The sequence below is a fragment of the Panthera leo genome, chromosome C2, assembly GCF_018350215.1.
Source record: "Panthera leo isolate Ple1 chromosome C2, P.leo_Ple1_pat1.1, whole genome shotgun sequence".
Classification (NCBI taxonomy): domain Eukaryota; kingdom Metazoa; phylum Chordata; class Mammalia; order Carnivora; family Felidae; genus Panthera; species Panthera leo.
The window spans coordinates 30871481-30889305 of NC_056687.1; the positions used below are offsets into that span (position 1 = coordinate 30871481).

At 35.3% G+C, this 17825-nt stretch overlaps 1 protein-coding gene across 1 annotated transcript in view; it reads left to right on the forward strand.

Annotated features, from left to right (window-relative positions):
- Positions 1 to 17825, forward strand: part of ROBO2 (roundabout guidance receptor 2) — a 599260-nt gene that overhangs the window by 567887 nt on the left and 13548 nt on the right. Inside the window, exons 26-28 of the mRNA XM_042954335.1 lie at positions 4575 to 4780; positions 14694 to 14876; positions 17099 to 17272. Of these exons, the coding sequence (XP_042810269.1) occupies positions 4575 to 4780; positions 14694 to 14876; positions 17099 to 17272 (563 nt within the window). The remainder of the gene's footprint in view (positions 1 to 4574; positions 4781 to 14693; positions 14877 to 17098; positions 17273 to 17825) is intronic.

Genomic DNA, 17825 nt, shown 5'->3' on the forward strand with positions numbered 1-17825 from the left:
ATAAGGAGTTCTCATATAACTATACAGCTGAGGTTAGAAATTCTTCTTTGCATTTCCTCTATCATCTGCGTAAAGAAATTGACCGAGAAAATGTTAAATAACTGGATCAAAGTCATATAACTGGTTAAGGAGTGACCCGGAGCAAGAATGCAGATCTGCTGAATTGCATGCTAAAGTGCTTTTGGCTACACCAGAATCTTTTCTGATTTACAGTTTAGCTTCGATTAGCTTATCCTTGAACTCACTTCCAGTGCTACAATACAAGGCTCCTTTTGGATTGTTCAAAGTGCCTGTGATTAATTCTGTCTGTGGTCATGAATATGTAAATGTAAGCTTCTACAAATCACATATGGTCAGTTATTCAAAGATCCTTGGGCTGAATAAAATGAGACAGGAAGAAAAAACAGCAATATTAGTAACAGTAAGTGCATTAAAAAATAAAACCTAGAATAACCAAATTCCTTTTTTCTAATCAACCCATAACCTTTCCTTAGGTATGGATGGCAATCTACTTAGATATCCTGTGCAAGCATGGAAAAAATACGAGTGGGACCGGCTCTCACAATTTTGTACAATCGTTTTTTTTGTTTGTTTGTTCTGTTTTGTTTTTTATGTGCGCTCTCTTCTCTCAAATAGTGACATATAAGTCTGACTCTTGAAAATGAAATCTCAGTGACATACCTCTGATTATCTTCTGTTGATTTCCACGATGTACTTGAAGTTAATTTTTTATGAAATAGTATTTGCTTTTTTTGACAGTCTTAGTTACTGGGATAGTTGATAATGAGATATATCTCATTCTCAGTGTTGAACTGTTTATTTTAAAAATACAGCAAAATGTACAAAGAGATACTAAAACCAAGAGTATTATTTAAAGCTTCTTATGAGCATAGGATCTTTTCTTAGAACCAGAGGTTTTTAAACATTTTTTTCTCAATCATCAGATATGTTTTCAAAGGTCAAAGCAAATCTGTTAAACAGTATTATTTTGCATCAGGCTGCTTCATAAAATACCACTATTTAAGTTGAAGCCGACTGCTTTAAGAGCCAGAGGATTTCCTTCAGTTTAATGTGGCCATGTACTTCACTAATTTAAGACACAGATTATAGCTTAGGTGTTCCCAAATTCACCTGCATTTCACCTGGATAACCTTAAAATATATTGATATGTAGTCCCCACTCTCAGATATTCCAGATTGCCTGATCGGGGATTTGACTGAGGGCAGTTGAGGTTGGGACAAGTAGCACTGTCACTACTTACAAGCTATATGACACTGAGCAACTTAACATTTCTGTGCTTCATACTCTCATTTGTAAAATGATGATGATAATACCAATTAGCTCATATACAATGTAAGAGAATAGTCTCTAAGACCACTTGGTTTCAGTAATTCACTAGAAAGAACTATAGAACTCACTGAATGCCATTATACTGAAAGTTACGGTCTATTATATTGAAAAGATACAGATTAAAATCAGCCAAGAGAAGAGATGCACAGGACAGAGTCTGGGAAGGTTCCAAAGGTAGAGCTTCCAGTCGCCCTCTCCCAAAGGAGTTGTGGAAAGCATTACTTTCCCACCAACAACGTGTGACAATATGCATGGAGTATTACCAACCAGGGAAACTCACGTGAACCTTGAGCTTCATGGTCTTTCTTGCACCTTTGTCATAGACATTGTTAGCTATCTGCATGGCTGACCTCAGTCTCTAGCTCCTCCAGAAGGCAAACTGATACCATGTGGCTAAAAGCCCCTACCATAAATCACATTATTGGACTCTCTGGAAAAGCCTAAGATTACCAGGTGAACAAGACACTTCTATCAGGTAGGATATTCTAGAACTTAGAGATTATCTCCCTGGAGCACATGACAAAAGCCTAGCTTTTCTTTGGGCAAGGTCAAATTCTTTATTACACATCATATTGTGTGAGAATTAAATGAGTTCTTCCTGGCTTAGTCAGTAGAGCATGTGACTCTTGATCTCGAGGTTATGAGTTCGAGCCCCACATTGGATGTTAGAGATTACTAAAAATAACATCTTTAAAAAAAAGAATTTAATGAGTTTCCTCATATACAAGACTAAGTACAGTATCTAGCTGTAATATAGCTGCTATTCAGAAGAGCTTGGGTTTTCACTTAAATTGTTCACTGCTGTATTTCCACCCTTAGAAGAGCACTACCCTTAGTGAGTGTTGCACAGATATATGCTAAATGAGTGAACAAACTAGTTCTTCTTTACCTGCTCCAAGTACCCATAGGGAAAACCCTGTTTCTTTCTCTGAGTATGTTTCTGTTCAGTCCAACAATCCTCCAGAGTGTCATTGCTGACTCCCTATGTAAAAGTTATGAACCTCTATGTACTCACACAGGATCTCACCCTTCAGGAATGGAATATGCTCCTCATCTGAGCTGTACATCAACATCACAGGAGAAATATTTAAGAAATAATAATTCCTAGGATCCACCTCCAGGGACTCTGTATATATTGACCCATGTAGTGCATAGCACAGTGCTTGTCACTAGAAGATATTTGTAAATGTTTTGCACCCTCTTCCTATTTTAGTTTATCTCCTAATTCTGCTGAATTCAAGAAATATGTTTTTTTTTACATTAATGTATATTTGTTCCATTCAAGAGGTGTCAGCAATGATGTAAGACTAGAACGTCAGTTTATTTGGTACCTTCCAGGACCAAAGTGCACACCATTAGAGAAGGAATCATATATGTAAATATCACCTTGTATTCTCTTGCTCATGACTTGACTCAGTCCATTCTTGATTCACAAACAGAATTTGAGGCAACATTTACAGGATGTCATCATCAACACTCAAGATATTCTGCATTGGTAGTTAAGAAACTTTCTGATTTTTACATAAATGAGCTATAATGAATGTCAGATGATGACTTGGGACCTCATATTCCTGACCCATTAAGTTAAAGATGTGGACTTGATGATATTGAGGTGGCTTCTGGAACTAACATCTTAAGGGTTTTTTTCCATTGAAAAATTTATAATGTTGCTAACATTGGAGTTGGTGCCAGTTCAAGAATGCATTTGGGAGAGGGATGTTAAATAAATTCTGGACAAGTGAAATAATTGCCCCCAAAATGCAGGTATTAAAAATAACCTTGTATTTCTAATTCAAAATCTTTGGGTGAAAATGCATAACACTTATACATCTGCCTTAAATAGCCAACGTCTTTTAAATACTTTGTATTAAGGCAAAAAAAAAAAAAAGATTTACTGTATTAAGGTATGTGGTATATTCACTCCCTAATGACAGGAACAAATAACAACTAACAAGTAACAAATAAGAATTACATATATACATATGTCATATGTATGTCATATGTATATATGTCATTCTTTGTTATATATATATGTGATACATAGATATGTCATTTTTATTTGTTATATATATGTTATATATATGCCATTTTTATTTGTTATACATATATATAATGACATTTTATAATTCAGAAGAAAATATTTTTTTCTTAGTGTTTATTTTTGAGAAACAGAGCACAAGCAGGGGAGGGGTAGAGAGAGAGAGAGGGAGACACAGAATCCGAAGCAAGCTCCAGGCTCCAAGCTGTCAGCACAGAACCCAATGCGGGGCTCGAACTCACAAACCATGAGATCGTGTCCTGAGCTAAAGTCGGATGCTTAACCACCTGAGCCACCCAGGTGCACCTAGAAGAAATTCTTAAGTAGTCACAAAGCGAATCAACTGAACCTAGGGTCCAACTCTACGTATTGCTAACCATGCCATTTGAAACAAGTCACTTAAGTTTGAACATCCCTTGGGTAGGTTCTAAGAGCTGAAAATATGAATTCTGTCTACTTCACAAGGCTGAGATTAAAGATACACATGCATTGCAAAGGGTATGTTTAGCACACCTGATATTCTAAACACAGAAAATGCTGAGATGAACCTTTTATGTATTTTAAGTGTTTTAGACTTCAGTAGGTAAAACAGAGGCACAAATAAGTAACCTGAACACAAAGTAGTCATTCCTACTTTAAACTTTGTTAAAGTGGAAACAACCAGCGGCCTGATTCATGGGGGAGCCTGCAGGAAGAAAGCCTTGTAGGTCAGGCAGTGTGCTCATGGTTGGGAGAAGGGTTATTGGATTTAACTCTTCATGTGACATCTTTTCTTCATATGGCCTCCACACAGGCTGAATGCAACTTCCACACTAAGCTGGAAACAAAATTATTATACTCTTATGGTACAAAAACAAAAACAAAAACAACTTTAAATATTTGTGCAAACATTCCTATTCTCCTTTGATGATTTATTTACACAAAAATACTAGGTCTGTATATTTTTTCTCTGTATATTACCCCATGAATACCAATAGAAGAGTGTAATAGTTTATATGGTTATGGTTTTGACTAGTCATGTATACATAGCCCATTGTCTCTTCTGAGAAACCATCATAAGCTCCAAAATTAGTTAATAGAAAGCAAGAAGAAAAAATTAGTCGCTGTAACATGCTGTTTAATTGTAATTATAATTTTGTGGGTTGTTAATGAATTCCTTCTTTTTTTCCTCCCATTTGAATTCTAGGCACATTCAAAGCAATAATCAACCTCCACAGCCCCCGGTTCCACCATTAGGTTACATGTCCGGAGCCTTGATTTCCGATTTGGAAACAGATGTTCCAGATGATGATGCTGATGATGAGGAAGAAGCTTTAGAAATCCCCAGGCCCCTGAGGGCACTAGAGCAGACACCCGGATCCAGTATGGACAATCTAGACAGCTCTGTGACAGGTAACGTAACTGATTTAATAGGAATAACTGACCTATTTATTACACTCAAATGCATCAAAAATCAAGCACTTTCTTATGTAAGATTTATTCCACTCCAGCTATTTCTATAACATTTTAAATATGTTAATATTAAACATAAAATTCAAAAAGGATTTGGAAATACTTTTGCTTTGCTGCAAAAATGATAAGAAAATTCATGAATTTTAAAAAGCCTTAAAGACATGAAAGAAAACTCAATTATATCCAGGGCTTTCAAGAAAAGTTCACTCTACTGGGGAACCAAGTCTATTACATAAAAAAAAAAAAAAAACCTTGACTTTTAGAAATGATATATTTTGTATATCAGGAGCAACATACAAAGTGAACGCAATCTCAAAACACTTTTTGATATTTCACTCTGTACAATCGTTCACTGATGAAAATAAGCAAGTCTTCAGAATGAGCCTCTCTAAGGTTGCACAAGGTATTGTGTGGAGAAAATGTATAGCGAGATAAGCCATACATTTACGCATTTCATATCGTTGGATTCAGTAATTGCTCCTCTCCCAAGTAATACAGTTATTTTTGCAGTTTAGTCCTCTGGCGTCCTCTGGCTTTGTTCACTAAGTGAAATGTTGCAGTTGCTACACTCCTAAGATGATCCCAGGACTGCAACCTATTTGAAAGGATTTAAGTTTATCCAATTTTGTTGAAAAAACTTGAATCCTAATGTGTACACAATGAATCTGGGAAAATGTAAAAATGTAGTCTTTCTATTCCAGTAGATATCCATTCTTTGACACACATACATAAATGTCTCTTATGTGACTGTAAAGACGCAACTACCCCAAATGTAGATCTTGCTTTTGCAGGCATTGGGTCTTCTCAGAAAAATCACCCATGTCTCTATTTACCTTGATAATATCATCTTCATCCTAGGAGGCGTGTACCGTGGTCCCATTTAATTCATGTGTATGCTCCCAGCTTGCAAAGGTTTGTCACTCTGACTTGAGCCAACACTGATGGAAACTTCTTTAGGACAGTGATGGAAAAGGATGAGGACCTATATGTTTCCTCTCTATGCCTTCCTGAATAATACAATGTGTGATGCAGGAGCCCACTTTTTTTGTTTTGCTTCTTACCTGGGGGCTGTCTGCTTGCCAGGCTAATTAAGATTTAAGAACTCCAGATATACTGCTGCGATTTGAAATCGAGATCCAACTGAAGGTGGCAAAGCAAAAGTTTGAGTCTTTGAATGCAGAGAGCTAACTTATTAGTGCACTATTATGTTAAGCCCTCTTGCCTGAATTTCCAACATAATCTCCTTCAGGGTAAAATTCTGCATATTTTTGCATATCTCACTAATGATACTGAACTCCTCTCCATTAGGAATGCAGTAAGAATTGCAATAATAGCACACAAAAAAGGGCAGCTATAGCCTATGTAGTCCTTTTATTAAATATTATAATGTCAAAGATGATAAATATATCTATAAATCAGAAGATTGCCATTTCGCACTTTTACATGCTCACCTGTTAGGCTGTCTAATGTGAACATGGTTAAAACCAATCTGCCTTTCTCCTTGTAGCTAGTATACTGTTCATTCCAAATGAAGCTTTTATTGCTAAGAAAACAGTCTGTTTTCCTACTTGAATTCACTGCTTAATTACTGCTGTATATAAAAACCTCAGGGTGTTTAGGTGTGTATTACATGATGAATTTGCCCTATGAATAATGCATCTTCTCAGTGAAAGAAGTTGTAGTTTACAGGAAGTAGCCAAAGGAAACTCTTTTTTTTCTTTTTTTCCTTTTTTCTTTTCTTTTTTTTCTTCTCCTTTTTTTCTTCTCCTCTTTTTTCCTTTTTTTTTTTTTTTTTTTTTTGGCTCTGCAGTAACTTTGTGGGGAAGGTATGACCAAAGATGTAATTTGTTTTGTTTTCTAGTGTATAAGTGTAATGTAAGTAAATATAAATCAAAAGTAAATATATTTTCTTTAAAAAGTGTGTGTGTAGGAAGTGTGAGTGAGGGTGGGATGTGTGTGTGAAAGAATATTGATAGGGTTTGTGATTACAACTGCATGTGTGAGTGTATTTAGGGCTCTGTGTGAGTGTGTGTAGGTGTGTGTGGGTGTAAATAGGATTGTAAGCATATGTGAGTGTGTAAGTGTGTGTGTGTGCACATATGCACATGTAAGCATACATGGGGATGGCCCTAAGGTGAATGTATGTATGGACCAAATGTTTCAGAAATCAACATGCTGATGAATATTGTTCTAATGTGTTTATGTTTTCTTCAGACCCTTAAACCTAGTTTAATGGCCTTAATTGAGGTGGGCAGTAAAAACAGACACTGTTGCCATTGGCTTTTTATGTTTCTAAGATGGTAAGTGCCCACAGAGAGGATTCTGATTTTACTGTAATTTACTCAGGGTTCTAAATTCGTACGTGATGTGAGGAATTCAGTCATTACTTTCACCTAAATTCTTTGGTAGAGATTTTCATTTTCATGAAACTAAGAACCATTTTTATTAAATGCGACAAAAAGTTATATTCCATTCCCTGAAACTCTAAATCCAAGCAGAATGATAGTCCAGTGGTAACCCAGAGATGGGCTAAAAAGCCGGTGTGTATTTTACTTGTATATATAACATTCCAACACTTAATCACATTAAGGAATAAGTGCAGAGCCCATCTTTATAAAGAAATAATTATATAAATTCCAGATATTTTCAAAACAACTAAGTAATTTGTGATAGACATCTTAAATTTTGAAATAATGGTCCATGAATGGAAAAGCAAGAAGAAAGGAAAATATCAGCAGTTTCCTATTCCATAATCTCAATGTCTTAGTCTTGTTAGGCTGCTCTAACAAAATGCCATTGACTGGGTGACTTAACAAACATTTATTTCTCACAGTTCTGGAGGCTGGGAAGTCCAAGATCAAGGTGCCAGGAGATTTGGTTCCTGGTGAATTTCTCCTCCTGGCTTACAACCAGGTATCTCCACGCGTGTTCTCAAAAGGCAAAGAGAGACAGCAAGCTCTCTGGTCTCTTTTTAAAAGTTTGCTAATTCTGTCTGATGAACCCACCTTCACGACTTCATCTAAACCTAATTACCTCCCAAAGACCCCACCTCCAAATACTATAACATTAGGGGTTAGGGCTTTTAACACATGAATTTTAGGGAGAAATAAACATTCAGTTTCTAAAACAGTAATGTGGAAAATGTATTTGCAAGTCTACTATATTATTTATTTATTCCTACAACAAACATTTACCAAATGTCTCTTCCTTCCAAACTGTTGGCTAGGAATTTAAATATGATAATAATAATAATGATAATAATAATAATAATAATGCCATCAACAAGAAGAATACTATCTTGTGCATATATAGCCCTTAGTAAGTGCAAGGCACTCTTCAAGCAGTGACCTGATTTTTTGTTGTGACTCCATGAGCTAAGAATGTTGCCTACATATTTAAACAATTGTAAGAGAACATGAAACAAACGAAAAGAGACGGCAAAGATTCAAATATTTGGTATCTGGCACTTTATAGAAAAGTTTGCTGATCCCTGTCCTAAAGTTTTAACATATATTAAATCCCTTACCTATCACAAACCTATTTTAGTTCATATTTTACAGATACGAAAATTGGGTGACAGAGGGGTTTAACATCTTTTAAGGTTATACCCACCTGATAGGTGGCAAAAGAATTTTCAAAATAAGTATCTTACTTTCAAGATAAATGACCATGATCCTTGCTCTGGATATGACCAACTTTTTTTTTCATCTCTGAATTTAACATATTTAAAAGGAAAATGATCTCTCGGTCTATTACCTAACATACAGATCTCTATCTCTGTCTTTCTGTGTCTCTCTTCCTTTCTGCATGCATGCGTGTATGTGTGTACATATATGAATATATATTCATACAAATACAACATATAATTTTATCTCTGGAAACATTAATCCTTCCCCCATGCACTTAATCAAGAGTAAAAAATATTAATTTTTAGCTGTAACCTTTATTACTTATTATCTTACATTTAGTTCTATATTCAGTTATGGTGACTCTCGCTAACAAGAATCATCTGTATCAGCACTTTTTGTGGGGAATCTCATTTTTAATTTATTTATAGCATAATTTAAATCTCTTTGGTAGTAATAAAGTCTAAAGCTATCTTGATTATAGCACATCACACTGATTTGGGCTAGAAAGTAAACGTATAGAATTATTTCAGTCTTTAGGAATATGCTTGCTATATGTCTTCCTAAATGCCAAATCCACCATTTTTGGGCAACAGGGTAGGGAGAGGAGTTAATACTTCTTTCTATATCTTCCATGATGGGAGTCAAGGGTAAGTGTTTCCTGCATTTAATGAGTCCACCACAGGAAAAAAGAAACAGAAGGCAGTGTGAGAGAGGACAGAAGGAAAATGTCCTGAGCATGAAGCCAAGATTCTAACTGCTTCACTGATCACCAAAAGTACAACCAAGAGGGAAAGCCATGAAGTGAAATGAATAAAAGTTTCCTTAACTGCTGGACCCCACATAAATACCACGGCTGAAAGGAAATCGCGGCTCTATATTTTCTGTATTTTATGTCTTTGGAGGTTTTACTGGAACTCCCAAACCAGATCATTTTGAACACAGTAAAACCTGGCAGCCTCACCACCTTACTCGACCACACAGCTTTTAGAGAATTGGCCACTTAAAAGTGTGACCTGATGCCTTGTTTTTGTTGCAAAAACTTAAGGAAAATATTGTAGTACTAGGAGAATTTCAGAGATGATGCCAAAAATAATGAAATCATTATCTTAGACTGTGATGTATTTAAAAAGAAATTAAATATTTACTTCAGATTTAACAGATAAAAGGGGAACATCATTTATTCACCTGAGTGGAGCAAGCTAACAGGTGTCCTATGTCCCAAGGAAGACATTTTTTAATCGCTTATTTTGCTTTCATGTATATTACACATTCTTTCTCTCTCTGAGGAATGCAGGTGGAATTGTTGCATATTCAATATGTTTGAGGGAGAGAAAAATTTCTAAATATTAGACATGTTTTTCTCCATTTAAGCAGAGGTCAATATTTGGATTGATTTATCCAAAGACAAGTATAGCTGAAGATTTTACTTAACACATAGTTAGACTGATTGCACTTAATAGGAAGAGTTCCTCGATTAAATATTGGCTGAAAAAATGGGGGACAGCCAGTTTTTGTATCTCATAAAAATGGTAATGCAACAATTAGCAGGGTCATATTATAAAGCACAGACTTTACTCTAGCTTAATGGATCTAAGGATAAGCATTTATCAGCAAGGAAGGATTTAGCATAAAACGACATGTAAATGAATTGATGACTGATCATAAATTAATTTTAGTGCTGAAGATGTAATAGAGACACAGAAAGATGCCACTTTATCATGGTATTTTACTGCTCAGTAACATTTGAGCAACAACTTAATGTCCTATATGCAGTTCTTCTTTAATAGCTTGAATAAATTTGAGATTTTTTTGGCCTTTCAGCAACTTTAAGCCTGAGAAATTTCAGAAGATTGAAAATGTAAACACAAATAAATTTGGCTATGTGGCATAAATTCATTTTTCATTAAATGTTTAAATATGTATTGATTATGTTTGGGGCTATAACATGTCAAATTGGATGGATTGTGTATAATTTGTAAAGAATCTCTACCTGAACTCTTTCACTTCATGTTCATTTTAATTTTTTAAAATTTATTTATTTACATGCAAGTTAGTTACAGGAGTAGAACCCAGTGATTCATCACTTACATATAACACCCAGTGCTCATCCCAACAAGTACCTTCCTTAATGTCCATCACCCATTTAGCCCATTCCCCCACCCACCCTCCAGCAACCCTCAGTTTGTTCCCTAAATTTAAGAGTCTCTTATGGTTTGCCTTCCTTTCTCTTTTTATCTTATTTTAATTTTAATTTTTATATTTACCTTTATGAAAGTAAACCAGTTATCCCCAAACTTGCTTACTTTCTAATTCATGAATCAATGTTTTTCTTTTCCTCCTATCATTGTCTTCTTTCTTGTAATGGTTTACATATATGTTCAGATCACTCTTGATGCTTAAATCTAAAGAAAGAACAAGCATGGTAGCCACAGATAGGGTAAATCAGTGATTGCTAAATAAACTTTAACAATTTTATATGGTGCCTAGGTGACTCAGTTAGTTGGGCATCTGTCTCTTGATTTTGGCTCAGGTCATGAGCATGGAACCTGATTGGGATTCTCTATCTCCCTCTGCCCTTCTTCCCCATTCATGCTCTCTCTCTAAAATAAATAACATGAAAAAATATATTTAAAAAACAATTTTACAACATGGATGAAATTTAATATATGTTATACGTTTTTAATTCATGATGTATTGTCAATTTTCTATAAAAATGATCTGCACAAACGCACCCATTCCATATATCACATTTAACTACAGAAGAGGGGCTATCAAAGGTAAAGTCCAAGGGACAAAGAAAAAAGAAAATTTATTGCCTTCTTTTGATGTGTTTCCTTCTTGCTCTCCATTTGAAGGTGAACTCAGCTATAGGAACCTGAGGGCACTTGCCTCTCTTTAGTGATGAGGATTCCTGTGGTCCACCATGGCCAAATCTATATGACACATGTGTCTTCAACTCTGAAGTCATCTATCTAATTTCTTAGCTCTTACATAGAGTAGTAAAGAAAACAGAAGTGGTGTTCTTTCTATATTGACCAAAACCTACTTGAAGCCATGTCTTCCATGCTACTCTCTTTTCCCAGAGAAAGAAAAAAGAAAGCACCAAAGAAAACTTCATGAATAACTGGGATTTCTGAGGGCATGGAAAGTTGCATTAACAATCGAGATAAACTCAGAGCAAAGACACAAAGGCAGGAAAGTAGTTGGTATGTCTGGGACTGGCAAACTTGTACATTGAAATCCTTATATGAAGGACTCACTATCACAGGAGATGAGTGTTTTTGAAAAAGTCAAGCTAACTCTGTTAAGAGATGTCCCTAAGTGGCATTTCTGTAGTGGCACTGCTGTGGTATAGGATTTTTCCTACATTTTCAGGTTCAGAGACTATTTGTCAAAATGTCAAATCCTCAAGCTAGAACCACACAGCAAGCCAACATTAATGGGAAAAAAACAAAAAGACTCAGTTATTTCAAAAATGGACTAAATACATTAAGATAGATGGTTGAGTGTGGATAGATAGTTCAGGAAAAAAAAAGTAAATTGCCACTTAATATAACATTATTATCTTACTTTGATCAAGGTATTGACAAATATCTATATTCAAGTGTATCAAAGCATAGCCAAGATATGTATATTAATCATTTTTAAAATTTTCCCTTTTGGGTAATAACTCACTTCTTTTCCTGTTTTCCAAGTTATCAACAAAAGTTGACTGACATTATATTCCTTGTTTACTATATTTTTTAGAAGTTCTTTTGAGTACATTTTTTCTATAAGTATCATAAGTTCATTGCTGGGAAATGCCACAAGGGATAGAATCACATAGAAATTATGCTGAGTAATGAGAATGTTGAAGACATTTAATCCAGTATGCCTAATGTTTGTTGAAACACCTATAGAAAGCACCTATAGAAAACAAAACACCTATAGAAAAGCACCTATAGAAAAAATATGAAAATAAGTAAGAGTCCCTAATTTCTAGAGTTCCACTGTCTAAGAAGAAACCTTTATATGAAACAAACTATAGTTTGTAGAGACCTGATACGCTCCTGTATGCATAGTGTTTGAAAAACACAGGAAGCAGAGAAATTGATTCTTCCTAAGACAGAGTTCGAGGTGAGGTGGAATCAAGGTGATAGAAGGGATATTGATTTGGACTTTAAAGTTTGACAGTGGTCCATAGAGTTAGTGACAATCCAGAGATGTGTTAAGGAATGAGAGGTAAGACTACGTAGGGCAGGCAGTGGGAGTACACAGGCTATTAAGAGGGTCTGGGGCTGGAAAGGGAGGCTGGACTACATATTGAAGGATCTCAGATGCTTAACTCGTTAGCTGAATGTGGCGCTGGCAAACTAGGTAAGGTTTTGAGTGAAGGAACCAAGTTATGTGATAGATGAGAAAAGTAGTTCAGATGACGCTGAAGATAAAAGGGACCAGAAGGAAATCAGGAGGAGCTTAGGAATGAAATTGGAGATGTAGGAAAGGAGATGCTTGTTTGGAGAGTGAGTTTCAGATAGCACAGATTTATTTGCAGATGTTCAGCAGACCTTTAGAAATACAGAAAACAGTACATAGCAGGGACAGGAATGAGCTTTCATGTATTTCAAAACTATCCTCAGTTCTAGGGTTTCATATTCTCTGGTGATCATGGACTGAATCACTTTGATTTTCTTTTTTCTTATCTACCGTAGCATTATACTGCAAAGCCCATGACATCATTTCTTCCTTCGTTTTGGGCTGTTGGTCCTTGACTTGCGATTATTAACTCAGAAATGGTTCTCTCAGAGGAGGCTCGGTTGCTGGTGTTATCTGCGCTTCCTTGCAGTGGCCTGTGTCAGGGGAATTTGTTTGGAAAATAAGAAGTGTATCCCTGTGCTTTTGGCAAATAGAATCAAAGCTCTTATCTTTCTCTGCTACACTTAACACCCTTTTAGCTTCTCAGATTCTTCTAACCCCTTTGGTTTCTATTTTCTCTCTCTCTTGCAAGTGCATGAACCCGTGTTACTGTATCCCGGGACCCAGACTACACATACAAATACTTCATCACAGCAACACTCCTAACTATACTGTTGTCTCTTAAACATTGGAGAAAAAGCGGGGGCCGGGGAGGGAATCGCTGGCACTTGAATTTAATCTCTTTATGTGAATATGTGATTGGTTTATTTAGAAAAGCTAAAATTAACTTCTTATAAATACTTCTTTTTGCTCTCTCTTTATAAAACTTAGGCTAAGCCACACTTGGCACTTTACTGTGTCATGAAGTAATGGTGTACAACTTAAATAAATATTGTAATGTTAATTATATTATGTAATAGATTACTGTTTCAGTATTACTTGGTCGAGGAAAAAATATAAAATTGTAAATAACTTGCCAAAAAATTAAGAATGAAAGTTATTTCTCAGTATGTTCATATTTTGCACATCAAAGGGTGATTCTTTTCCTCTATCACCATGTTTTATTTTGCAGAAAAATCCATAATAATGCCAATTGTATTCTTCATAATGGTTAATTTTCTAAGACAAAGACTACCAACAAAGAGAAAACTAGAATTCTTAAAACAATTAAAATACCAACAAAGTATCCTGAGCTTTGAAATTCATAGAAATTTTCAAAGATACATTTTTTTCCTTTTGTTCTAAGTCTATTTGCTCTGATTATCATTTATACATTTTTTTTGGTTTATAATGTTTGTTGTTATATTTCCTGATTATTTAAATTTGTATTTCAAATCCTTGGAATAATTCTAGCACTTCCCCAGTATACAAGCGTATATTTAATGGAAATTATCATTAAAGCCAACACTAAATTCACGATATATTCACACTGTTTCTTCATCTGAGTCTTTGATAAGTTTACCCACTATAATTTACTTCCACAAAAGCGTTCCTCCCTGAATTGTAGGACACAAGATATACATAGTAATTCTCTTTTGGAAAATGATTATGTAATGATTCAATCAATGTAAGAGTGGAACCCTGTGAAACATGTTTTGTTCACGTGTTGCAAACAGACACAGGTTTTAAATAACACTCATTCTTCCGCACTGGGAATGTGTAAAACATGGATGATGCTTGCATGTGGCTAGAGAAGTGGCGATGAAACCAGACTTGCCTCAAGGAGGAGTGAGGAATTGAGGCAGCTTATTTGTTCCTTAGCAGAGTGTGTGCAAGCAGATGGGCTATCCACTATATCCCACTCACTAGACAACTACATTTGTTTTTAGGTTCAATGGTAAATGGATGGGGCTCTGCATCTGATGAGGATCGTAACTTTTCTAGTCATAGATCTAGTGTAGGTAGCTCCTCAGATGGCTCCATCTTTGCCAGCGGCAGCTTTGCACAAGCACTGGTGGCAGCAGCAGATAAAGCTGGTTTTAGGCTGGATGGAACCAGCCTTACAAGAACAGGTTGGTAGACTCCGAGTCAACACTCTTTGCATGAGAGATTCTCGTCCTTTAGACACCGAGCTATATTTCTCCTGTTCTTTCTCTTCAGTGAGTCTGACGGCAGGGCTTTCTTTAATATGCATGACCACGGTTGGTATCCTCAATTACCAGAACTCTCTTCTGATGCTACTTTTGCAGAGCCGAGAATAGGCTCCTACTCACCACCTTCTATCCTTTATTTCCCTTTCCCTTCATGGCTCTGCTGATTAATTGGAATATGCTTCCTTTCTATATTACAGCCAAGCTGCAACTGAGATTGCCATTAAATTTTCAATAACTCACACTTTGCAAAATTCTCACACAATCAATAATGTGCCCAGTGATTAAAATTATTCAGCTTTTATCTCCATTACTTTCCTTTGCCCCATTTCTTTCTGCAAATGCGTTTTCTGGGAAGGCTTCCTCAGCATGGGGTGACTGGGTCTAAGGCTGTCAGTCTAACAGTTCAAATGGCTGATGGTCTTATTAATTGTTTGGCTGTTAAAATTTTAACCCAATAATGTATTATTTGTTTTAAAGGATGCTAATTAAAGATACACCCACTGCATTTGCAACTTGAATAAAATGATGACTGCATGCGAATTGCTCTGTAGCATAATCTACTTTGGGTTTCTGAGAATAATCGAGTACCAATTGTATAATTTTTCATATATCTGATTATTTTCTCCAAAATGAATATGAGAGTCATTCTAATAATAGATCAGTAATTTGTAAGTGTTTGTTTTACTGAAAAAAAAAATAACTTTGGCATGATCCATGCTTTTATATGACTGTAATTCTTAAATGCACATATAAGAAGGTTCTACTATATGAATTAAATTGAACTACCTTACAAAACAAACTAATGAAACTTTAAATGCATTTTTGAAATCTTAATAGTATTCAAATAGTAAAGTGAAGAAAAACGATTTTGACCCTTCACTAAACTCTCAGGTTATAAAAATCAGTCTTGGACATTTTCTTTGAATTATAACATCAGTATTTCTTTTGAGTATGTATTAGGAATCGTCAAATGGTATAAAAAATTTTCTCCAAGCATTGCAGAGGTTTATTTTTCATATAGCATCCGAACTAAAGTATGTTGTAATATAATGGTTATTTGAATTTTCTTGCTTTATAAGGCATAAGTCAGAAACTTTATGTTGCCTGAGTGTTTTTTTGTGGATAGTTGTAAGCACAGCAGTGAGACAGTGCAAGGAAACTAATAAATTAGAAGGCATAAGTGCATTTCTTGCATGTATGCTAATATCTAATAAAGCATTAAGCAATATCATGTCACATTGACTTAAGAAAATGTAACTACATACAATAATTTTGTGTGAAATGAAAACATGCACAAGAGAATAAATACATGCACATAAACCGACCCTCTCTCACCATAATAAACACTATATTGAAATCATAAGATGTTGAAAATTTATTAGCTACCCTTTTCACAAAATAAATTTCCCTGGGTATGTACTAAAGCTCAAAAAAAGGACATAACACAATTTCATTTTGCAATGAGAATTTGGAGTCTGCTCAGATACAATAATATTCATCAGAAAATACCTATTGCACTTTGGATATGCAAGGTGGTTTTAACCTGCTATCTATCCTATATTATACACTAATACAATTGGGTTTCTGTAAAAGAAGTAAAATTCATCGTGTATTTATATGGGTGATAAGGTCAGTTTAATATATGTCTTTGAGCAGACCTTTCATGTAAATTTTCAAATGCATTTACTTCAACACATTTCTCCTGTGCTGAAAGTGAGTTTATAAGATTCCAAGGATAAAATTTGATGAAGCAAATAAGACAGTACATAATTCATTTCAGAAATAACTTCCTTAATTTTAAGAAGTAAAAGCAGCATTAATTTGCATATATCCATGAAAATATCACTGAGATCATCAAGGTTAAATAATAAACCAAGTAATCTCAAACTTTTGGTTGGTGGATTTGTTTTTTTATTCATTTATTAAATTTTTTTCAGCGGGTAGTGTGTTGGTTACTAAAAATTGGATAAAATGAATGCAACAGGGCATTTTTTTATGGAGATGCACCAGTATTTGGTATCTTCAAATGGCATCTCTAGGCAAGTTTATAGGTTAGTCTAAGTAAGAGCAGAAATACAAGACACGCACAATCACTGCCTTGTAACATCCTCTGTACCACATTCCCTTTGTTTTCTTTTTAGGCAAAGCTTTTACCTCCTCTCAAAGACCTCGACCAACCAGCCCATTTTCTACTGACAGTAATACCAGTGCAGCCCTGAGTCAGAGTCAGAGGCCTCGGCCCACTAAAAAACACAAGGGAGGGAGAATGGACCAACAACCAGCATTGCCTCATCGAAGGGAAGGAATGACAGACGGTAGGTTTGTTTCCTTGTCTCTTGTCTCCTCACTGAAGAGGTGTGCTCTGTGCAAGTCATTAACCTACATTAAAGTAGCTATGGTAGATTAGGCATTGCCTCAAGGCAGAAAATCTAGCAATATGGTCTTGTTTAAATAAAACACCCTCTTTTTTTTTCTTTTTAACAATCTGGAGTTATTTCTATATTACCAAGCCCCAAGAAATGTATGCCATACCACTTTCCAATGTTGATTTTGCTACCATTCTGGAGTTTTCCATCAATACTTTTAGTGAACATTCCCTTTTGAGATTAGGAAAAAAAAAAAAAAAACATAGATAGCATGGGCACTTGGCATGCATTTCTGATATTAAATTTGGAACATTTCTGATATCAAATTAAGGTAACTTCAGTGGTATTTCACTTTTGAAAAAGACCATGAAATGATTTGTAACTTAGTAACTTTTTTAGTTTCATGAATTTCAGGCCTAAAAGCTAGCTACAGATCAGCGAATGGATGGGTCAGCAAACTTTTCTATAAAAGTCCGGATAGTAAATATTTTTGACTTTAGCT